This window comes from Bos indicus, chromosome 7 (assembly GCF_029378745.1).
Source record: "Bos indicus isolate NIAB-ARS_2022 breed Sahiwal x Tharparkar chromosome 7, NIAB-ARS_B.indTharparkar_mat_pri_1.0, whole genome shotgun sequence".
Lineage (NCBI taxonomy): Eukaryota > Metazoa > Chordata > Mammalia > Artiodactyla > Bovidae > Bos > Bos indicus.
Window position 1 is genome coordinate 12,406,526 of NC_091766.1, and position 22,527 is coordinate 12,429,052.

The 22,527-nt window shown below is 55.5% G+C and overlaps 3 protein-coding genes across 6 annotated transcripts in view; 2 read left to right on the forward strand and 1 right to left on the reverse strand.

Moving 5' to 3' along the window:
* The first annotated feature begins 6,441 nt into the window (after positions 1-6,441).
* KLF1 (KLF transcription factor 1) lies at positions 6,442-11,343 on the forward strand. The gene is made up of 3 exons (XM_070792719.1): positions 6,442-7,162; positions 7,820-8,675; positions 10,691-11,343. Exons 1-3 carry the CDS (start codon positions 7,076-7,078, stop codon positions 10,864-10,866), a joined length of 1,119 nt encoding a protein of 372 aa, XP_070648820.1. The 5' UTR covers positions 6,442-7,075; the 3' UTR covers positions 10,867-11,343.
* Positions 11,344-12,436: 1,093 nt separating this feature from the next.
* On the forward strand, positions 12,437-14,954 carry DNASE2 (deoxyribonuclease 2, lysosomal). Of its 3 annotated transcripts, XM_019964054.2 has the most exons (7): positions 12,437-12,563; positions 12,656-12,769; positions 12,884-13,064; positions 13,156-13,234; positions 13,566-13,730; positions 13,822-14,019; positions 14,443-14,954. In XM_019964054.2, the coding sequence occupies exons 2-7, from the start codon at positions 12,675-12,677 to the stop codon at positions 14,820-14,822; spliced, it is 1,098 nt and encodes a 365-aa protein (XP_019819613.2). In that variant the 5' UTR covers positions 12,437-12,563; positions 12,656-12,674; the 3' UTR covers positions 14,823-14,954. The 3 variants fall into 3 exon arrangements, with proteins under 3 accessions (XP_019819613.2, XP_070648821.1, XP_019819612.2); XM_019964053.2 differs by having other exon boundaries at positions 12,455-12,769; XM_070792720.1 differs by lacking the exon at positions 13,566-13,730 and having other exon boundaries at positions 12,452-12,769.
* A 253-nt stretch (positions 14,955-15,207) lies between these two features.
* The window catches only part of MAST1 (microtubule associated serine/threonine kinase 1), a 28,925-nt gene continuing 21,605 nt past the window's right edge, over positions 15,208-22,527 (reverse strand). For both annotated transcript variants that reach the window (XM_070792718.1, XM_070792717.1), the window contains 11 exons: positions 22,411-22,512; positions 21,870-21,992; positions 21,245-21,354; positions 19,957-20,135; positions 19,632-19,879; positions 19,089-19,289; positions 18,672-18,901; positions 18,224-18,346; positions 17,961-18,097; positions 16,663-16,850; positions 15,208-16,564 (listed from right to left, as the gene is read on the reverse strand). In XM_070792718.1, the coding sequence (XP_070648819.1) occupies positions 15,291-16,564; positions 16,663-16,850; positions 17,961-18,097; positions 18,224-18,346; positions 18,672-18,901; positions 19,089-19,289; positions 19,632-19,879; positions 19,957-20,135; positions 21,245-21,354; positions 21,870-21,992; positions 22,411-22,512 (2,915 nt within the window). In that variant the 3' untranslated portion in view covers positions 15,208-15,290. The remainder of the gene's footprint in view (positions 16,565-16,662; positions 16,851-17,960; positions 18,098-18,223; positions 18,347-18,671; positions 18,902-19,088; positions 19,290-19,631; positions 19,880-19,956; positions 20,136-21,244; positions 21,355-21,869; positions 21,993-22,410; positions 22,513-22,527) is intronic.

Below are 22,527 nucleotides of genomic sequence, written 5' to 3' on the forward strand. Positions count from 1 at the left end.
ACGGCAGCCTTGCAGGTGGAAGCGGCGCGCCTAGCAGAGATACCTTAACCCCCTTTAAGGAGCGGAAGCACCGGTAAGGGGGGGGTGCTGAAGGCGAGCCGGTCAATCCGATTGGCCCGCTGTATTTCTGCTCTGATTGGCCCTATGAGGGGCTCGGCCCGCTCTTGGTTGGTCAGTTGTAGGGGGCGAGTGCAGAGAGATTCTGGAGTTAAAACAGGCAGATGAGGCTCGAGAAAATGAGTACTAGAAATCACGAGCCCAGATCTCGAGATCTCCTTTAATGGGGTTCTGTGAGAGGAGGTGGGTTCAGGTGGAAGATCTCAGCCCAAATTGTCTGCCAGTTTGTCCCAGGAAGCTTGCTAACCAAGTTACTGTATGTGCGTGCGTGCTAAGTCGCTTCAGTTGTATCCGACTATAGCTATAAGACCCTATGGACTGTAGCCCGCCAGGCTTCTTTGTCCATGGGGATTCTCCAGGCAAGAATATTGGAGTGGGTTGCTATGCCCTCCTCCAGGGAATCTTCTCAACACAGGGATCGAATCCGCGTCTCTTTGACTCCTGCATTGGCAGCTTGGTTCTTTACCACTAGCGCCACCTGGGAAGCCCTACTATATGGGATTTCCTATGCTTTGTGATTCTGTGTGGTTGACTGAGCCTATGTGACTATGTATCTGTATGTGAGTGGAGCTGACTGTTTCTGTGACATTGTGGGGCTGTTGACTATGGGCAGTTGTGTGTCTAACTGTCTGTGACTGTTTCTGTGTGGCTGAATGTCTTTGTGGTTTCTTGTCTAATTGTAAGCTTGTGTAATAGTATTCTGTGTAATCACGTGTCTGTGTGGTACTATGTGCATGACTGTTCTGATGGCTTTCTTTGTAAATGTGGCTGTTATCTTCGTGAGAATGTGACTAGCTATTTGTGTGTGTGCATGTGGGATTGTCTATATGTATATGTGTCGGTGTGACTTTGTCTATGTGTTGTGTGTGCTTGTGAGCGTGAGTATCTGCCTGAGTGAATGGCTATGCTTACCGAGATCACTTTTATGAGCATACATGTGGTGTGCTTTTGCATCTGGATGCATCGTGCGTGACCATCTCTGACTGAAAGCCACTCACCTACTATGACCTGTCCATTTTCCAGCTGTGGAAAGTGAGGTCGGGAAAGCAGAATGGTCTTGCTTAAGATAAAAATAGCCCAAGTGCAGGGGCTTCCCTGATGGCTTACTGGTAAAGAGTCCACCTGCCAATGCAGGAGACACAGGTTCCATCTCTGGTCCAGGAAGACCCCACATGGCGCAGAGCAACTAGGCCCCACACGCTCCGCAACTATTGAGGTTGTGCTCTAGAGTCCAGGGAACCACAACCACCAAGCACGTACGCTGCAACTGCTGAAGCCAGCACACTCTAGAACCCGCCACGGTGAGAAGCCTACCCACCACAACAAAGAAGAGCCCCACTCGCCGCAACTGGAGAAAAGCCCACACGGCAATGAAAACCCAGCACAGCCAAAATTAAATACATAAAACCATATTTTTCTTTTATCTTTTAATTTTCAAAGCAGCAGTGACAAGAAAGGCAGAGGGGGATAGAGAGGAGAAGGAAGAGCCCAGTTGTGTCTGACTCTTTGTGATCCCTATGGACGGTAGCCCACCAGGCTCCTCTGTCCATGGAATTTTCCAGGCAAGAATACTGGAGTGGGTTGCTATTTCCTATTCCATAAAATTATATTTTAAAAAAATGGACCAGGTGCAGAACAAGGACCAGGCCCGGGATCCGGTCTTCCTGCTTCCCAGGACAGGCCCTTCCCTGCCCACCCAGGAACACCCCTTCCCACATGTCTGTGTGTAGAATTCTGTGTCTCACACATTTTCTCTGACTCTGATGGGAGTAACTGAGACTGTGTCTGAATCTGATCACTAGCCTGTATATCCCCAAGGGGCTTGGGTGTATCTGGGCCCTTCTGGCCTCTAATATCCATGATTTGAACCCTCCTCCCCACTCAGAGAAAATCACCACCCTGAAATGTCTGGGATTCTGCATAATTCTTATTCTTTTGGACACCCCCCCCTCCACCTGGAGCCAGTGGCCTCCCTCCTTTTATCCTGCCCTTTCACCAATGTTCCCTGCCCTGGAGTCATTGTGAGCACAGGAATTCTCTGACGCACAGAGGAGGTAGAGGGTGATGACAGCATGCACAGTAGGAAGCCCAAATGTACACTTAGGCCTTGTCACCCTGGGAAGTCTGTCAACTGTACTGGCCACATGCTCCCAGAGGCCTGGCCTCCCAGCCAGACACCCCCCAACTCCCACCCTGGACCCTCAGCCTTTTGCCCCACCTTCCAGAGCCAAACATGCCTGTTAGTGCCTTATCCTAAATCAAGGAGATGTCTCCTCAAGAGAGATTGCTCTCCTCTCCAGGAAACTGCTCCAGGAAACCTCTCTAATTTCAACCATTTTGTTTGAATAAAATGAAATTCACATAACATAAAATGAATTTTTTTTTTTTTTTTTTTTGCGCCTGTGCCACATAGCTTGCAGAATCTTTGTTCCCTGACCAGGAATTGAACCAGGGCCACAGCAGTGAAAGTGCCAAGTCCTAACCACTGGAGCCAGGGAGTTTCTCTAAAATGAACCATTTAAAGTATACAATTCAGACTTCCCTGGTGGTCCAGTGGTTAAGAAGCCACCTGTCAATGTAGGGGACAAGGGTTCAATTCCTGGTCTGGGAAGATCCTACATGCCATAGAGCAATTAAGCCCGTGTACCGCAAATACTGAGCCTGCATGCTTTACAGCCTGTGCTCTGCAACAAGAGAAGCCACTGCGATGAGAAACCCACACACCAAAAGTAGAGAGTAGCCCCCACTTGCTGAAACTAGCAAAAGCCTGAGTGCAGCAAGGAAGACCCAGAGCAGTCAAAATAAAGTGCACAATTCAGTGGCTTTTAGTGTGTTCATTGTGTTGTGCAACCACCACCTTTATATAGTTCCAGGTCCCTTCCATCACCCCAAAAAGGAGACCTTGTACCCATTAAGCAGTCACTCCCCACTTCCTCCTCCCCGCAGCCCTTGGCAACCAATAATCTGTCTCTATGGATATGCTTTCTCTGGATATTTCATATAAGTGGAATCATATAATGTGAGTTCTCTTAACTGGCTTATTTAACATAGCATGATTTTGAGGATTATCCATCTTGTAACATGTATTAGCTCTTTATTACTTTTCTGGCTGAATAATATTCCATCGCACAGATGGGCCACTTTCTGTTTATCCATCTACTCATTAATGGACATTTGGGTTGTTTCCACCTTTTGGTGGTTGTAACTAATGCTACTGTGAACACTACTTTACAATTATTTGTTCATGCGTGGGACGTTGCTTCAGTCGTGTCTGACTCTGTGTGATCCTGAGAACTATAACCTGCAAGGCGTCTCTGTCCATGGGGTTCTCCAGAATACTGGAATGGGTTGCCATGGAGTCCTCCAGGGGGTCTTCCCAACTCAGGGATCGAACCTGCATCTCTTATGTCTCCTATATTGGCAGGTGAGTTCTTATCCACTAGCACCACGTGGGAAGCCCACTTGTTTCAGTTCAATTCAGTTCAGGCGCTCAGTCGTGTCCGACTCTTTGCGACCCCATGAATCGCAGCACGCCAGGCCTCCCTGTCCATCACCAACTCCTGGAGTTCACTCAAACTCATGTCCATCGAGTCGGTGATGCCATCCAGCCATCTCATCCTCTGTCGTCCCCTTCTCCTCCTGCCCCCAATCCCTCCCAGCATCAGGGTCTTTTCCAATGAGGCAGCTCTTCACATGAGGTGGCCAAAGTATTGGAGTTTCAGCTTCAGCATCAGTCCTTCCAATGAACACCCAGGACTGATTTCCTTTAGGATGGACTGGTTGGATCTCCTTGCAGTCCAAGCGACTCTCAAGAGTCTTCTCCAACACCACAGTTCAAAAGCATCAATTCTTCGGCGCTCAGCTTTCTTCACAGTCCAATTCTCACATCCATACATGACCAGTGGAAAAATCATAGCCTTGATTAGATGAACCTTTGTTGGCAAAGTAATGTCTCTGCTTTTGAATATGCTATCTAGGTTGGTCATAACTTTCCTTCCAAGGAGTAAGCGTCTTTTAATTTCATGGCTGCAGTCACCATCTGCAGAGATTTTGGAGCCCCAAAAAATAAAGTTTGACACTGTTTCCACAGTTTCCCCATCTATTTGCTATGAAGTGATGGGACCGGATGCCATGATCTTAGTTTTTTGAATGTTGAGCTTTAAGCCAACTTTTTCACTCTCCTCTTTCACTTTCATCAAGAGGCTTTTTAGTTCCTCTTCACTTTCTGCCATAAGGGTGGTGTCATCTGCATATCTGAGGTTATTGATATTTCTCCCGACAATCTTGATTCCAGCTTGTGCTTCTTCCAGTCCAGCGTTTCTCATGATGTACTCTGCATATAAGTTAAATAAGCAGGGTGACAATATACTTGTTTCAGTACCTGTTCTCATTTTTCTTTTCTGTTCTCAATTTTTTTAGGTGTATACCTTGGAGTTAAATTTCTGCCTCATATGGTAACTCTCCTGGAGGAGGGCATGGCAACCCACTGAAGTATTCTTGCCTGGAGAATCCCACAAACAGAGGAGCCTGGCGCGCTGCAATGCACTGCGGTCTCACAGAGTCAGACACGACTGAGTGACTCAGCAGCAGCAGCATGGTAACATGTTGAACTTTTTCAAGACTCATAAAACTGTTTTCTACAGTAGCTGCATCATTTTGCATTTCCGCCAGCGGTATACAATGGTTCCAGTTTTCCTGCATCCCCACCAATACTTATTTTTCCTTTTTAAAAAATAGCCATAGGGACTTTCCTACTGCTCCTGTGACTAAGACTCTGCACTCCCAAGGCAGAGGGCTGGAGTTGGATATCTGGTCGGGGAACTAGATCCCACATGCCATAACTAAAGATCCCGCATGCCGCAACTGAAGACCTGGTGTAGCCAAATAAATAAATAAATACAAATAAATATTAAATAGCCATCCTAGTGGGTTTGCCCAGCTCTTACATTATTTTTATGTCTGCCCACCACTCTTGGGATTTTAAAATCTTTTTATTTATTTATTTGGCTGGTTCCGTCTTAGTTGCTACACACAGAATCTTCATTGCATAATGTGGGATTTTTTGTTGCAGTGTATGGACTCTCTAGTTGTGGTTTAGTACTTTTATTTATTTAGTCTGTAGTGTGTCTTTGTTGCTGTGCGGGCTTTTCTCTAGATGCAGGGAGCAGGGGCTACTCTCTAGTTGCCGTGCGCGGGCTTCTCGTTGCGATGGCATCTCCTGTTGTGCACGGGCTCTAGGGTGCTCGGGCATCAGTAGTTGTGGCTCTTGGGCTCTAGAGCACAAGGTCAATAGTTGTGGCGCACGGGTTTAGCTGCTCCACAGCATGTGGGATCTCACCTGTGTCTCCTGCTTTGGCAGATGGATTCTTTACCGCTGAGCCGCCAGGGAAACCCTTGTAGATGTGCTTTACACTTTTGCATCTGAGGCTTCATCTGTGTTTGAAAGGGGTTGTGTGGCAGCATCTTCTCTAGTTCTGTGACAGTGTATCCGGTGATCTCCATGGATCTGTTTGGTTGCAGCAAAACCGAGGGTGTGGTTGTGCGTGATCTGAGTAACTGTGTGTCATTGTCAGCACCTGATCATGAATTCTATGTCTGAGGCAGTGTATGACTATAACATTGTGTAATGATGTAGTAGATGGCTGTTTTTGCATCTGGGAATTGTATGTTTATGCATGGTCTCTGTGATGCACAGACATACAATTATCTGAGTAGGAACTTATATGGGGTGTGTGACTTAGAGACCAGGAATTTGTGTCATTATACAATTGCATAATGTCTGTGTGTGACTATGAACTATATGTCTGTGTCATCACCTGGAATCCCTGGGCACCATGGTGGAGGTCTCTGGTGCAGAACCTAGATCTTTCCCCACTGTGAGGTAGAAAGTGAAAGTTGCTCAGTCAAGTCTGACTCTTTGCAACCCCATGGACTATACAGTCCATGGACTTCTCCAGGCCAGAATACTGCAGTGGGTAGCCTTTCCCTTCTCCAGGGGATCTTCCCAACCCAGGGATCAAACCCAGGTCTCCCACATTGCAGGCAGATTTTTCACCAGCTGAGCCACAAGGGAAGCAGTAATCGGGTCACCTCCCGATCAAGTACTTCCTATGGCCTGATGCAACAGTCCCATCCCACCCAGGCGAGTAGGTGGCCTCCTCATCCCAAGGCCCCCCCATCTAGAGCAGTTGTATTTGCACCAGCCTCAGCCTCCCCATACCCCCTGCACGTCGCCTGGGGTGGGGGGTGGGGCTGTCCATGGTAGACAGTGACCACCGATTGGCAGGGGCCTCTCCTGCCACTGGGCTCAGACCTGGGGAGCTCACAACCCAGGAAATTGAAAACCAAGTTAATCCCCAGCCCCCGGCCCTCCCACTCACTGGGGACAGAGCCTTGGCTGTTCCGGGCCCCCACCTGATAGCAGCTTCCAACGTCTGGGGAGTCTGATAATGCTTGGCTTGGCAGAGAGTTCATGCCAAGTCCCGCCATCAGCATGGTAGCTGCTGTTTATGGGGAAGGGGAGAGCTGCAAGGCCTCGGTCAGGGGCAAGGGGGTCTTGAAGCTCCTTCCCAGAATTCCCATTGTGCCTATCACCTCTTCTTCAGGAAGGTAGCTGAGAACAGGCCCCCAAGTTTCTCCTTCTTTGGAAACACATGGCCTCACTCTGCCCAACCCCTGAACCCCCATCTCCTGAACCCCTATCCCCTGAACCCTCAGACCCCGAACATCTGATTGGCTTCAGATACACGGTCAGTCTTCAAGACTCAGCCCTGAACAGGCCTGGGTGAAGTCTGTTCCCCAGAAACGGTGACCCCCGCCTTCGCCTGGCCCTTATCAGGGGCTGCAGCCAATCAGCTGAGGGCAGAGAGGAGCCCTCCAAGGGGCCATCAGAGCCTCAGAGCCCACGAGGCCGCCAAGGGAGAGGAGGCCTGAGCCCCAGGGTGGGCACCAGCCAGCCATGGCTGCAGCGGAGACCGCCTTGCCCTCCATCAGCACGCTGACCGCCCTGGGCCCCTTCTCGGACACACAAGAAGACATCCTCAAGGTGGGGTCAGGTGGGGGTCTAGGTGGGCCGGCAGGGGTTCTGGGCCCTGGCCACAGAATTGGGGGACCGGGTCTACATCTTGCCCTGGAATTCACATCTTGCCCTGCTCAGGACCGGGAGTCCTCAGTGCAGGCCAGGGGTCTGAACTTGGTCTAAGGTCCTATTTCTGTCATGAAAGACTGAGGCTGGGAACAGAACAACACAGGGATCTAGGCTCAGTGAGACACCCCCAGATAAAAGAGGGAAATGACAGCTGTGGCTAGGTGACACCCAGGAATTAATCTTGTTAGGGGACCTGGAAGGGGAGGAAGATTCTTGAGGGAAACTGAGGCAAGGCTGAGCCTCCCCTAGCCTTCCATTCTTGGTTCTGCCAACCCTTCCCCCATGCCTGAGCGTGGCAGGAGACTCTAGATAATATAAGCCTTATCTCCTGTCTCCAGCCTGACCCGATAGACCGTCTCTGGAGCTGGGGGGGCTGAGGGGGGAGACGGACAAGTGTGAGGGAGTGGGACAGACTGACATGACAGACAAGCAAACAAGACCCCTTTACTGAGCCCCTGGCCAGCCTGCCCCCATCAGGGCATCCGGTCCCCACCGTCTATGGGCAGGATACCTTGGTGTCCGCTGAAGCTCCATGTTACCGGCTCCTTCCCCCAGTGGTGGCGCTCTGAAGACGTGCAGGACTTGGGCCCGGGCCCCCCCGACCATACTGGACCACCCCTCCACGTGAGGCCTGAGCTAGAGGACGCGCCTGGGGAGGACGAAGATGATGACAGGGATGCAGCTACCCCCTGGGACCTGGATCTCCTTTTCACCAACTTCCCATGCCCAGAGCCTGGCGGCGCGCCCCAGACCTGCGCGCCTCAGACCTGCGCGCCTCAGGCTTGCGCTCTGGCGCCCAGCGAGGGCTCCGGAGCGCAATTCCCACCGCCGCCCGAGACTCTGGGCGCGTATGCGGGCGGCCCGGGGCTGGTGGCTGGGCTCTTGGGCCCTGAGGAGCACCTGGGCTGGGCGCGCCCGGCCCCACGAACCCCGGCTCCCGATACCTTCGTGGGCCCATCCCTGATCCCGACCCCAGAGCCCAAAGCGCTGCCGTTGCAGCCGTTGTACCCGGGACCGGGGTCGGGTTCCTCCGGCAGCTACTTCCCGAGGACCGGGCTTTCAGTGCCTGCAGCGCCGGGCGCCCCCTACGGGCTGCTGTCCGGGTACCCCGCGCTGTACCCGATGCCACAGTACCAAGGGCATTTCCAGCTCTTCCGCGGGCTCCAGGCGCCGGCCCCCGGCCCCCCCTCGCCCCACTCCTTCCTGAGTTGTCTAGGGCCCGGGACGACGGGTGCAGGACTCGGTGGGACTACAGGAGACCCAGGAGGGACCACGGAGGCCGCGCCATCCAAGCGCAGCCGGCGATCGTGGGCACGCAAGAGGCAGGCTGCGCACACGTGCACGCACCCGGGGTGCGGCAAGAGCTACACCAAGAGCTCACACCTGAAGGCGCATCTACGCACGCACACAGGTGAGGGGGCGGGCCCCGGTGCAGGGGCTGGGCGGGCTGGGCGGGGCCTTGGGAGCTGGGAGCTGTCGAGGAGCTGGAAACTGGAGCAAAGGGAGGGGCTAAAACAAAGTCTCTGAGCAAAGGGCTACGCCGAAGGAGCTGGGGTGCTTTGAACATCAGGAGTCGGCCAAAGAGCAGAGGGGAAGGCGGGTGGGGACAGAGAGAGAACCCGGAAAACATTTCAGGAAACCAACGGCAAAGACCTGGACCAAGGAAGTGCCGAAAAGCAGAGAGCCGGGCAAGCTGTGTAGGGGCGGGGCTAGAGGAGGGACCGCTGGAGAGAAAGCCGGAATACCAAGGGCGGGGCCAAAGACGCAGGGTTCAAGTTTGGGGCAAGTGGGAGTAAGGGCTTCAGGGGCCGCCGTGCTCAGACTTGTCCAATTCTTTGCCACCCCATGGACTGTACTCTGTGTGGGGCGGGGGGGGGGGCGGGGGGGACGGAGGGGTGTCTCCCGGATCCAGGGATCGAACTCTCCTTTCCTGCGTGTCCTCCATCCACAGGCGGATTCTTTACCACTGCGCCACCTGGGGCTCGGTTGGTAAAGAATCTGCCTGCAATGCAGGAGACCCGGATTCGATCCCTGGCTCGGGAAGATCCCCTGGAGAAGGAAATGGCAACCCACTCCAATACTCCTGCCTGGAGAATTCCATGGACAGAGGAGCTGGGCAAGCTACAGTCCAGGAGACCGCAAAGACAGAAAGTGTGCGACTAACTCACTTTTCACCTGGGAAGCCATTCAGGGGCCGTGCTGCTGCTGCTAAGTCGCTTCAGTTGTGTCCGACTCTGTGCGACCCCATGACGGCAGCCCACCAGGCTCCACCGTCCCTGGGATTCTCCAGGCAAGAACACTGGAGCGGGTTGCCATTTCCTTCTTCAATGCATGAAAGTGAAAAGTGAAAGTGAAGTCCTTCAGTCGTGTCCGACTCTAGCGACCCCATGGACTGCAGCCTACCAGGCTCCTCCGTCCATGGGATTTTCCAGGCAAGAGTACTGAAGTGGGGTGCCATTGCCGTAGCCAGGAATATAAAGAGGGAGTGGCTTAGCCAGACTGTAGGGGGCGTGCTGGAGCTCAGGAGGTTTAGTTTGAGGGGCCCAGATGCAGAGGCAGTTCCTGGAGTTTGAAGATAAATAGCTGGGAAACAGAGGAGGGTGGGCACAGGAGGAAAAGCGGGGACCCAAGGAGCCAAAGAAGGGCGGGGACATGGACTAGAGGCCCAGGAGGAGGAGGAAGGAGACCTGTGCCTAGGGGGATGGGGTCACGTGTACAGACCTGTCCAGGAACGTAGGGAGGAGGGTCCAAGTCTAGCTGAGGGAAAAAGTAATCACCCGGGACAGGGCGTGGAACACGAATTGGATTTCGGGGCTCAAGGATCAAGGCCAACAACTGGATTGAACAGCAGCTGGAGGGTCCCCTGGTACAGTAAAGAGCCTGGAACACAGGGAGCAGTGCCAAAGGACAAAAACTGGGAGGGCATTAGTACGCTGGGGCAGGACGTGAGGACACAGGAAGCAGGGCCAGCAGCATAGACAGCGCGACTTCTGCCCCGGAAACAAAAAGGAGCCTGGCGCCAGCAGGTACAGAAGAGGTACAGAGGTCGCAGATATCGGTTCTGGGTGTAGATTCAGGCCGTCCCCGAGACTGAAAGCCTCCTTAAATTTCGATCTTGGTGCCTCACTGGCCTCACACTAGGCGCTAGTGGTAAAGAACTCGCCTGCCAATACAGGAGACATAAGAGACTCGGGTTCAGTCCCTGGGTGGGGAACATTCCCTGGAGGAGGGCATGGCAACCCACTCCAGTATTCTTGCCTGGAGTAACCCATGGACAGAGGAACCTGGCGGGCTCCATGGGGTCGCAAAGAGTCCGAAACAACTGAAGCGATCTAGCATCCACGCAGTCCCGGCCTAGGCTAGGAGGGAAGACCTTGGGACCAAGTATGGTGGACAGTGGCGTTCAAGGCTTCCTCATCTCCGCAGGGGAGAAGCCATACGCCTGCACGTGGGACGGCTGTGGCTGGCGGTTCGCGCGCTCCGATGAGCTGACCCGTCACTACCGAAAACACACAGGACAGCGCCCCTTCCGCTGCCAGCTCTGTTCACGTGCATTTTCGCGCTCTGATCATCTGGCCTTGCACATGAAGCGTCATCTTTGAGCCCCGCCTCTGGCACTTGGACCTTCCTGGGGACTGGGGTTGGAACAAGAGCGGATCCACGCAGGGTGGTTTTCCCTCGGATGAATCCTCATCTGGACTCTAGGCCCCACAGATCCAGCAAAATATCAAGGACTGGCCCATAGACGCACCTGGGAGAGCCTCCAACATAAGTTCCCACAGGTCCTCGGCAACAGACAGCCAAGATCATGTAGACCCAGCAAGACAGACCTCCAAATAAACGGACTCAAATGGATACTCAGATACTTCTGACAAAGAGACAGACTCTCAGAGAGCTGGACCATCAAACTTGCTCACAGGTGACCCTAGGCAGTGAGTGGGTGAGGCATCCCAGAGATCCTGATTCTAGAAGGCTTCACACTGTGACACCTGAAACTCCACATAGAGGCTGGTATTGCTGTGAATGGTTATGGGTCCTGTAAAAATGCCCCTCCCAGATAAAACTTGTGTTGGCCTGAATTTGTGGATTTTGGCTGTGGTAGTTGGGAAGAAGCCATAACTCCAGAACTGATATTGGGGAGCCATACCCACGACTTAGTGATTGAACAACACACATTTACACACTCATCTCCTAAAATCCGACAACCTTTCTTGGGCACTGACTGCCTTGCCGCCCCTCCTTCCCCAACCCCAAGGTCAGGCTACATTGTCCTTGCTTCCTGCCTTGAAGCCCAGGGACATTCACAGGGGCCTTCTTTTCTACTTAAGAATCTTCTTCCTCCACTAAGAATCCTAAGGGAATTCCCTGGTGGTCCAGTGGTTAGGACTCTGGGCTTCCACTGCAGGGGGCACGGGTTCGAGCTCTGGGGAGCTAAGATCCTATATGCCATGTGGAGTGGCCAAAATAAATGAGAAAAAAAATTTTTTTTAAAGGAATCTTCAGCTCGGTCCCAGAGCCCCAGCATCCTTCACCCTACCATGATCCAAAGTGACCCCTTGGCTAGCTCGTGTACGGTGGCGGAGTGGGGCTGGGGGGGACCAACAGCACAAGCTCCCTCTAAAGGAGCAAAAGTCACACGAGGTGGACCTCAGCCTGTAAGGCAGGAAAGGATAAAGTCCAAAATTGCCTCTGACGGATAAACCGGGGAAAGAGCACCGTTAAGTAAGAGTGTTCATTGGGATTAGGCGGTAATGGGGCTTCCCTGGTGGCTCAGATGGTAAAGAATTCGCCTGCAATGCGGGAAACCTGGGTTCAATCCTTGGGTTCCATCCCTGGAGGAAGACATGGCAACCCACTCCAGTATTCTTGCCTGGAGAATCCCCATGGACAGAGGAGCCTGGCGGACTACAGTCCACGGAGTCTCAAACAATCGGACACGACCGAGTGACTAACCACACCCAGCCTGAATTTGAAAGAGACGGAGGCAGGGCCTAGCAGAAGGACGTGAGCTGTGGTTGGCCAGGAGCAGAATCGGAGGCGGGCACTGGAAACTGCTTAGCCTTGAGAGGGCGCGTCTGGGCCGAGCCAGAGGGTGGAGCCTATCAGGGACAAGACGGCCGGAAGCAGGAGGAGGTCCCAGGCTAGCCGGATCCGGGGCGGACTCAGGTGGGGCGGGGTCGGACTCAGATGGGTGTGACGGCCGGAAAGAAAGTCCAGCCCCTGGGAGGATCCTGGACTGCCTTTTTAAATCTCTGCTTCTCACCTCGCGGGCGGGGTCTCTAACCTCTTGATGTCTGGGGTAGGGTTCCCAGGCGGATTTGGGGAAGTGAAAGTCACCAGGGGCCGGGCCTGTCCCAGCTCGTGACCCCGCGCCTCGCCCTCTTGACACAGATTTCTAGACCCCAGCTCTATGGCCACGCTGAGCTCGCTGCTGTTGACCGCGCTGCTCTGGGTCCCTGTAGGAACCCTGACCTGCTACGGGGACTCGGGGCAGCCTGTGGACTGGTGAGTGCGCGGGCGCCCACTGTTCCTCAGAGCCGCACTGGGGCTTGCTGCACTCCTAGGAGAAAACAGGTTCCTTCCTGTCTTCCTCCATTCTGTCTGTCCCCCAACCTATAGGTTCGTCGTTTACAAGCTGCCGGCCCACACAGGGTCGGGAGATGCGACGCAGAACGGCCTGCGGTACAAGTACTTTGACGAACACTCAGAAGACTGGAGCGACGGCGTGGGGTTCATCAATAGCACCACCGGTGCCGTGGGCCGCAGCCTGCTGCCGCTGTACCGAAACAACAACAGCCAGGTGATGACGCCTCCGGCCGAACCTGGGGTGGGACTCTAGGGTGGGCCTGACCTGAGGGAACCTTCACGTTGCCCCTGTCCATCTTCCCCAGCTCGCCTTTGTGCTCTACAATGACCAACCGCCTAAATCCAGCGAGTCTAAGGACTCTTCCAGTCGTGGGCACACGAAGGGTGAGGCCACATTGGGGGCTGGGGGAGGGTTCTGGTTTCCCTATGCGTCTTCTTCAGCTGATTCCTGACCTGCCTGTGGCTGAGGGTGAGCTGCTCTGGCAGGCCCTGGATATCTGTTTCCCTATCTTAAATCAACGTGGTCCTTCTCTGAACTATAAGAACTGATGGCTGTGGAAGCTGAGCTCAGCAGTGGTCCTGACACTCATTGCCCACTGCCCGCTGGTCCTGCAGTCCGGGCCCCCTACAGACTGAGTGTTCCTGGTTGCACATGTGCTTGTTGCGACATCTCAAGCAGTCCCCTCCCCGCCATCAGCTCCAATTTCTGGTTCAGGTGTGCTGCTCCTGGACCAAGAAGGGGGCTTCTGGTTGATCCACAGCGTTCCGAACTTCCCTCCACGTGCCTCCTCTGCTGCGTACAGCTGGCCTCCTGGTGCCCAAAAATATGGGCAGACCCTGATCTGTGTATCTTTTCCTCTCACCCAGTTCCTGGATATCAGTGAGTAAAGACAGGGAGACAGGGTGAGTCCCTGATTCCTAGATCAGAATCTTAGAACAGTCCCTCATTTTCTTCTCTCCTTGCCCTCCAGGCAAACAGCTGACCTATACCTATCCACTGGTATATGACCACAGGCTGGAAGGGGACTTTGCCCAGAAATTCCCCTACCTGGAGGAGGTAGTCAAGGGCCATCACGTTCGCCAGGGACCGTGGAACAGCAGTGTAACACTCACATCAAAGAAAGGAGCCACATTCCAGAGCTTTGCCAAATTTGGAAACTTTGGAGATGGTGAGGCCTGAGGTTGATGTTTGGAGAACTCTTTCTCTGCAGAGGGACTGTCTGGTGTGTCCATGGCTATGGGCAGGTCATGCGTAGGGATTGGGACACATCAGAGTCATAACCACATGAGAGGTAAACAACCAACATACCTGTGTTTAAGTATTGGTTTTTGGCTGTGTGATACATGATTTAATCAGGGTCTCAACTTACCTGTCTGAAAAATGGGAATAGTAATGGTATCTGCTTGAAAGGGCTGCTGTGTGCAAAATGATACATATAAAGCATTTAGTAAGGGCTATTACTCTTAATGTTATAATCCTCCAGATCGCCAGGAATTGACAACTGAGGAAACAGCTCAGAGAGGAGAAGTGGCCTAGGGAATCCCTAGGATTGATCCTGACCCTGTCCATGCCCTCTTTCCATCTTCTGCAGACCTGTACTCTGGCTGGCTGGCGGAAGCCCTTGGCAGTACCCTGCAGGTCCAGTTCTGGCAAAGATCTTCTGGTATCCTGCCCTCCAACTGCTCTGGGGCCCAGCATGTATTTGACGTGACTCAGACAGCTTTCCCTGGGCCAGCTGGGCCAGCCTTCAATGCCACAGAAGACCATTCCAAGTGGTGTGTAACCCCAAAAGGGCCCTGGGCCTGTGTGGGTGACATGAATCGGAACCAAAGAGAGGAGCACCGGGGTGGGGGCACTCTGTGTGCCCAGATGCTCTGGAAGGCCTTCAAGCCTCTGGTGAAGGCCTGGGAGCCCTGTGAAAAGAAGAGCAGGGCCTACTCTCTAGGAAGCCCAGCAGGACTGTGGACTTGAATTTGAATCTGTTTTGTCCCTTCCTATTTGTTTGGCCTTAATCATGTGCCTTAATCTCTGACTCATCTGTACAATGGGAATCATAACACCTTACTTAGAATTGCTGAGTAATAAAAAGAAACTGGTAAATGAGACTGTTAATCTTTCTTCAGCTGGGCACTGGGACTCTGAACAGCATTGCAGCTTGCTCAGGGTCTGGGGGCAGCTGACCCACATAGGTGGGACGCAGAATAGGACCCCAAGTAAGGGTCCACCCAAGACCTACCTCCCCTCTTTATGGTAACTAGGACTGGAGGAAGTTTCACCCCTTAACAAGCACACAGGCAAGGGGGTGGAAACAGGATGTCCTGCCTTGCTAGGGGAGGAGGGGCGAGCTCCAGAAAGCTCACACAGCAGGGGCGCACTTTATTTATATGTGTACATATGTATACAGGCGGCTGTACAGCACGGGGCCAGTGGCTCCCACTGCTATGGGCCTGGGGGCATGGGGCAGGGCGCCCCTTTTTTGGTCGGGCCTACTGAGGGCACAGCTTCAGCAGGGCACCGAGAGGTTGGCCCCACCTCAGGCTTGGTGGTCGGGCCCGGCAGCGAAGCAGGTGGGGCTGGGGGCCCGGCACTGCTGGGCACATTTTTTGTTGGGGCTTGGGAGGGGGTCTGGGGGTCTGGGGAGAGCTTGGGAGAGGCAGGTTTGGAACGAGGCCCGCTCAGCGTGGTCCGCTCCTCCACCACCTCCAGCACCCAGCGCTCCCGGCCCCGGAGGGCATCAGGTTGGGGAGGCGCCAGGGGTGCAGATTCGGGCAATGCCTTGGAGTCCGCACTCGGGGTATGCACACTCGGGGGCTGAGACACCTCGGCTTTCGCCCCAGGCCGTAGGGGCTCTACGACAATGGGCACGGGGGGCGTGCCTGCTTCGCCCGAGCTGCTGCGCCGGCCGGTCTCGTGTTCCTGCACCGGGCTCAGCGCGGACTTGGCCACGGCCCTGGCCGTCCCGCCCGTACCGTCCTCGGTCTGCACGCTCTGGTGTCTCGCGCCGCTGGCGTCCCGCTCCAGGGTCCGACCCCCAGGGGTCGTCGCGCGGGGCGGGGTGCAGGCCTCGGCGCCACCCGGGGACTCTTTCTCCTTACTTGATGCCAGCGGCCTGGGGGCGCCCTCGGGCAGCAGCGGGTCCGCGCCCAGGCTCAGGGGCGACTCCTGGCGGCCCAGGCGGCGGACGGCGACCTGCCGGGGCGCGCCGGGACCCTCGATAGGGGGCGTCTCGCCGTCCGACTCTGCGAGGCTATGCAGCGCTAGCTCGCCGTGGAAGTCCTTGCGGAAATCCGGGTGGCCCACCTCGAGGCTGTGTTTGCGCAGTGCGCCCTTCTTGTCGGCGCCCAGCGAGGCTCCCAACTTCTCCGCCGACTGCACCCGTTTGAGGAGCGGCGAGCGTGGGGGCTCGGCACTCTTCGGGCGCGGGCGCACCACCGGCGGCGACGAGTGCAACTTGGCCGGGAAGCTCTGCGTGGTGTGCGAGCTGCCCACCGTGTGGCCCGGCAGCGGCGGCGGCGACGCCTGTGTCGGGGACGGCGTGTGCGCCAGCGGCGACAGCGGGATGTTGCCTGCCGACTTGCAGCGCGCAGAGCGGTACTGGCGGTGCAGCTTCGGCGACAGGCCGTGAAGCGTGCTGGGCCGGATGTGGTGCGACGCTGACGACGCCGGCGAGTTGGGCGTGCTCGAGGCTGGCGAGCTACTCTGGGACGAGGCGCCTGCGGGCGGGCGAGAGAGGGCAAAGAACTGGGTGGGCGCCGCCAGGGCACTGCCCCGCCCGCACATGTCGCCCGCCCCGCGCAGGCGCAGGGTCTACCTAGGTAGGCGGAGTCGGGCGTGGAGCGGTAGCTGTGGGTGGGCGAGCGCGCCGGCAGGCCGTGCGTGGGAGAGCCGGGCAAGCTGTCGCTGGACGACAGCGAGCGGTTCAACGATGACAGCGAGCGACTAGTGTGCAGCAGGTTCGACTGCTTCGTGATCTTGCGGAAGAGGGAGCTGCGCTTCTTGCTGGAGGACAAGGAGGGAACCAGTTTCCCTGGACCAGACTCTAGAGCTGCCGGCTCTTCCCACTTCAGGGCCTCAAGGAACCTCGTGGAACCACCCACCCAATCTGGACCCTCCCTCTTCAAAAACAACACTGTTGGAGGCTGGAGAACTTCTCTTATCTCTGTCCCACTTGGCTCCTCCCACCTGGCCTACCCATTGCTTTTTGACCACTCACAGTCCAAGCTAGAAACATTCTTCCAAACAGAACCAACCTATTCTGGCCCCGTCCACCTTTCTAGCCCCTCCCTCTACAGCTAAACCCACCTATCAGGGCAGGAAGAATTTCACTGGCCTCAGCCTGAGGCATCTCACTCCAATCCCCACTCACTCTTTGTCCAGGCCAAATCCCGCTGATCAAAACAGAAAACTCTCCTGGCTGCACCCACCTCTCCTAACTCTGCATTATTTGTAAGGGAAGAAATTATTTCTACTGGCCTGGTATGCTCCTCCCAGGTAGAAGTCTCTTCTCCTGGCCCCTCCCAGTCTCTTAAATGCATCCAGCAAAGCAGGGTCATCTCTTGGATGGTGCCCTCTTGGTCCGTATCCGCTGGCTCTGCTCTACTCCCAGAGTTTTGGAGCTTGGTACATCTTCTTTTCCCAGCTCCTCCCACTTTCTCAGCCCCTCCTTCTCTGTCCTTTCATTATTGCTCTTCAATCGGTGGCCCCCAGGTGGCCACCCTGGGGGGTAGCCAGGTAAAGAACCCGCCTGCCAATGCAGGAGACGTGAGACTGGAGTTCTCTTATGTCTTCCCGATCCCTGGGTCGGGAAGATCCCTTGGAGAAGGGCCTGGCAACCAACTCCAGTATTCTTGCCTAGAGAATCCCATGGACAGAGGAGCCTGGCGGGCTACAGTCCATAGGGTCCCAAAGAATCAGACACGACTGAAGCGACTTAGCACACACGTACAGTGGCCCTGGCCACCTTTCCTGTGCACAACTTCCATTCCTGTGAATATGCCTTCTCCTGTCCTCTCCTATACCTATCCCACAAAAGCCCATTTTCTCAAAAACTGGAATGCTCCAGAGGGCCTGCTGTTTATAGCCCCGCCCACTGCACTTGGCCCCACCTACCTCTCCTGACCCTCCTTGGCAGAGGGCCTCTTGTTCCTCCGAGCCATTTTGGCCTTGTAGCTGCTGCGCCGTGCAGGGCCGATACGGATGGAGGTATTTTCGAAGGGCGTTGTGGTAACGGCCACTTTATTGCCACTCTGGAGTTAGAAAGGGGGAAAGTTCTCTGCTGGAGGCTGTTCTGGCAACTCCAGCTCCCCGGGACCTCCCTCACCCTTCACTCCCTTCCACTCCCCCGACAGTTCGCTTTTTCCCCATAGACTCACCTTAAGGATCAGCTCAACGACCTCAGGATGTACCATGCCATGCACCGGCTCCCCGTTCACGTGAGTGATGAGGTCCCCGGCACAGAGTCCTGCCTCCTGGGCTGGGCCCCCCTCCTCCACGTGCTGGGGACAGGGCACCCCACAGGGGCAGGATTAACAGGATTGGTAACAAGGAAGTCTCCCTAAGCTTCTGTTCCAGACACCTAACTCTGTAGGCACAGTAATTAATCATAACACCAAGCGAAACAACAGTCATTCTTGCCAGTTTACAAATGAAGAAACTGAGAGTCAGAGAGGAAAGTGACGGGGTGAGGGGGTGTCACAGAGGAGTCTCATTCAGGCTGCCTAGTTCCAGAGTTTGAGCTGTCCCTCATCCCTTGGAGCGGGGCGGGGAGGTGTGGAACTCTCTCTCCCCACCTAGAATACAGGCTCATCCATGACTGCTCACCCAGACAATGTGGTGTACACTGTAGACATCTGAGTCACCCATGTAGACGCGGATGGCACGCAGTGTGAAGCCATACTTCTTGCCCGAGCGTTGGATGGTGATGGGGGAGCGAAGTCCACTGACAGCCGGAGAGTAGTCCCGGCTGGGTGAGGAGTCCCGTGAGGATGGGTTGGAGGAGAGAGATCGCGGGGACATGGGGCTAGCCAAAGGTGAGCTCCCATGTGGGTCCACTGCAGACACAGACCCATGGTCAGAGATCAGGGCGGACAGACACAGCTCTCCCTGTGTCTGCTCCTCCCTCCTCCCAAGTGAAAGTCCCAGGGCTCTCATTGGCCCATCCCAGAGCAAATCATGGTGGACCGGGAAAACGCACCAATGGGGGCAGCCCATCCCCTGCCAGGTTGGACCCAGCATCACCTGCAGGGATCATGACAGACAAGGCAGTGGCCGAGGCTGACTTGATGACTTTGCCCCCGGTTCGAGAAGGCCGCTTCTCTACCGCGGGATCTCCTGATAGCTGCTGGTGCCGCGCTCGGCGCAGAACCAGGTCATTGGTGGCTCTGGGGCCTGATGGGTCCCCATCCTTAGAGGGTGGGCAGAGGTCGCCTGGGTGGTCAGCTGCAACAGAGCAGGTGGGTTAGGGGGTCAGTCCAAGGGCATAGTTCTCTTAAATGGTATTCCCTCTACATGCAATGCTCTTCCTACCTCTCTCCCTTCTGGATTGTGAATTTCATAAGAGCAGGTACCCTATACATCTGGAACAGCTCCTGACACAGAGAAGTGCTTAAACACATTTGTTGACTGACTGAGCATGGAATAGGGGTCTTTCTCATGTTGATGAGAATCCCAGGTTGGAGTGTGAAGAGTACAGGAGAACTTGCATAAGCAGTAACCAGGCTTATTGAACAATCATGTATGGCCCCTGGGGAATTGGGGAAGGCAGCAGGAGGGGGCACTTACTAGCCTCCGAGTCCCCAGTGCTGGGGGCGCCATCCCCTGGAGGTATCTCTTTGGCGGCCCGCGCATCCAGTGAGCCTGGGGGGTCGGAGCTGGGCCGGGGAGGCCTGCGCAGCCGAGCCTCATCCTCTTCCTCTTGCGGGGTGCTGAAGCGGCTGGGCTCCAGCAGCGCAGAGAAACGGCGGCGGGCGCCCAACGGGGGACTGGCCTCTCCCTCCAAGAAGCTGGCCTCAGATGCCGAGAAGCGCTTGCTGCGCAAAGGGGGCGTCGTCAGAGGAGTTACTCCCCTTTGGGCCCTGCCCCCAAACCCAGCTCTGCCCTTGCTCACATCTCCGGGGAGCCCCCTCTCCAGGTCTTCTCGCGCAGGGTCAGGCCACCCAGGCCCTCCCGCTTGCTGGTCACCTTCTCCTCTGGGCCCTTGGCGGTCGGCTCCCTCTTGCTGGTCCCCGCTGCCGCCACGGGGGTCTTGGGCTCGTGCTGCGACAGCTGCTCCATACTGCTATACACCTGCAAGTGGTAGTGGAAGGAAGTCCAACCCCCAGGTTCTGCCTTCCCTCCTGAACCAGTAAACTTCCCGCTACTGTTGTTCAGTCGCTCAGTCGTGTCCAAGTATTTGCGACCCCATGGACTGCAGCACGCTAGGCTTCCCTGTCCTTCACTGTCTCCTGGAGTTTGCTCAGACTCATGTTCATTGAGTCGATGATGCCAACCAACCATCTCATTCTCTACCTCGCTACTGGAGCCTGCCAAACTAAGCTCCATCCTAGTAAAGCTGGGTCCTGCCCATTCCTGGACCGAGCCCGACCACCCACAATTCTTCAGTTCTGGCCCCACCCCACGAAATGAGGCTCTGACATATTCTAGATCCTGCCCTGCCCAAGCCGTAAAGAATCTCACCTCTCCAAGTCTCATCCAGTTATGCGTACCCTCTCCCAAGCTAGGTCGTGCACCCCCCTACATTGTATGTGTGCTCAGTCGTGTCCGATTCTTTGTGACCCCCGCTACATGCTGTTCCTCAAAATAAAATAGTGCCCAGCCTCGCCACGGCCTAGCTCCGCCCTCACTGCTCAATCTCTCCATTCCCAGGTCCTGACCCCGCCCGGTCCAGATTAGCCGCTCCTCCTGTTGGTCATTTCCATACTGTTCAGGTTCTCATTAGATTCCACTCAATGCCGAAGGCATCTTCCCTGGTAGCTCAGACAGTAAAGCGTCTGCCTACAATGCGGGAGACCAGGAGATCGGGAAGATCTCCTGGAGAAGGAACCCACTCCAGTATTCTTGCCTGGAAAATCCCATGGGTGGAGGAACCCGGAAGGCTAGAGTCCATGGGGTCGCAAAGAGTTGGACACGACTGAGCGACTTCACTCACTTTAATGCCAAAGGCCACTTCCAAGACTATGCTGCTTCCCCCCACTCCACCCCCTCTGCCACTAGCCTCATCACGCAGATCCTCACTCCCTCTGTAAATTCTCTAGTCTGAGACCTTAGGTCTGTGTGCCTGCTCCCCACAGCCTCCTGAGCCCCTGCCCACTTCAAGCCCACCTCCATTCCCTCCCTCAACACCTGCCCCGCCCTCCCCCGGACTCATCCCATCCCTACCCCCCAATTTGGCCCACCTTGCTGAAGCGCGGGGAGCAGGAGGAGAACTGACGGATCTCCACAGGCTCTTCCTCGGTGGTGTCATCCTCATCGTAGGAGTTCACGTGGTGATACCTGTCTGAGCGGGCTGGGGTGGAGGTGTGGATAGTGACCGCGGGCACGTCCACTCCTCAAATCACACTCCCACGAAAGTCAGGTCTAGGTCCTACAAGCCTGGCCACGCACGCCCCTTCTCCTTACTAGTAACTGATTCAGACCCCGCCCCCACGCTGAGTCCCACTCCCACTTTCTCCAAGGCTACATGTAGCCCCGCCTCCATAAAGCCACACCCCCTAGGCTCCACCTATGGTGCTCTCCACCCTGGCTCCGCCTCTGCCAGCCCAGGCCCTTGGCTGTTCTGGGTCCTAGCACCGCCCGGCAATCCAGGCTTATTCCCAATTTTAGAATGTACTCCGGTCCAGGCTCCACCCCTACCCCAACCTCCTTTCTTCTCTGAGCCCCGCCCCTCTGCCAAGCCACGCCCCCGGCACGACCTCAGCCCACTTCTCTGTTCTAGCGGGCTAGTCTCCTACCCAACCGGGTTCCAGCCCAGGCCATACCCAAGGGCCCCCTCAAAGGATTCCACCCGCTGTCCCCGCTCACTGTCGAAGTAGCTGGTATCATCTTCAGACTCCAGATGGGGGATGAACTCGGCCTTCTGCCTCAGCAATCCTGTCCAATCCAGGTCTCGAAAGAAACTGTGCTGCTTCACCTCAAAGGCACCGCCTGGGGAGGAAGGAGTGGGCTGGATCAGGGAAGGAATTTAAGCGACAGCTATGGCTAGCCCAGGCTTCACTGGTGACTCAGACTGTAAAGAATCTGCCTGCAATGCAGGAGACCCAGGTTCAATCCCTGGATCGAGATCTCCTGGAGAAGGGCATGGCTGCCCACTCCAGTATTCTTGCCCGGAGAATTCCATGAACAGAGGAAGAGGAGCCTTATGGGCTACAGTCCATGGGGTCGCAAAGAGTCGGACACGACTGCACAGCTAACACTTCAGGCTAGCCCAGTAGCCCAGCAGCCCAGCTCACCCATTTTCCCGCCCAGGGACACAGCGCTGGAAGCCCTGCTACGGACAACAGACACCACTACCCACCCACCCCTGCCTCAAATCATGTTCTCTGCACAGCAGACCCTCCCCTACCTGCACCTAGACGGATCAAGGGATTAGTCTGCAGGAGGCTGGATATCAGGTGCTGGGCATCCGTGGGTAGGGCCTCCTCCCCTTCAGGCCACAGGATGTCGTCTGCAGAGCAAGGTG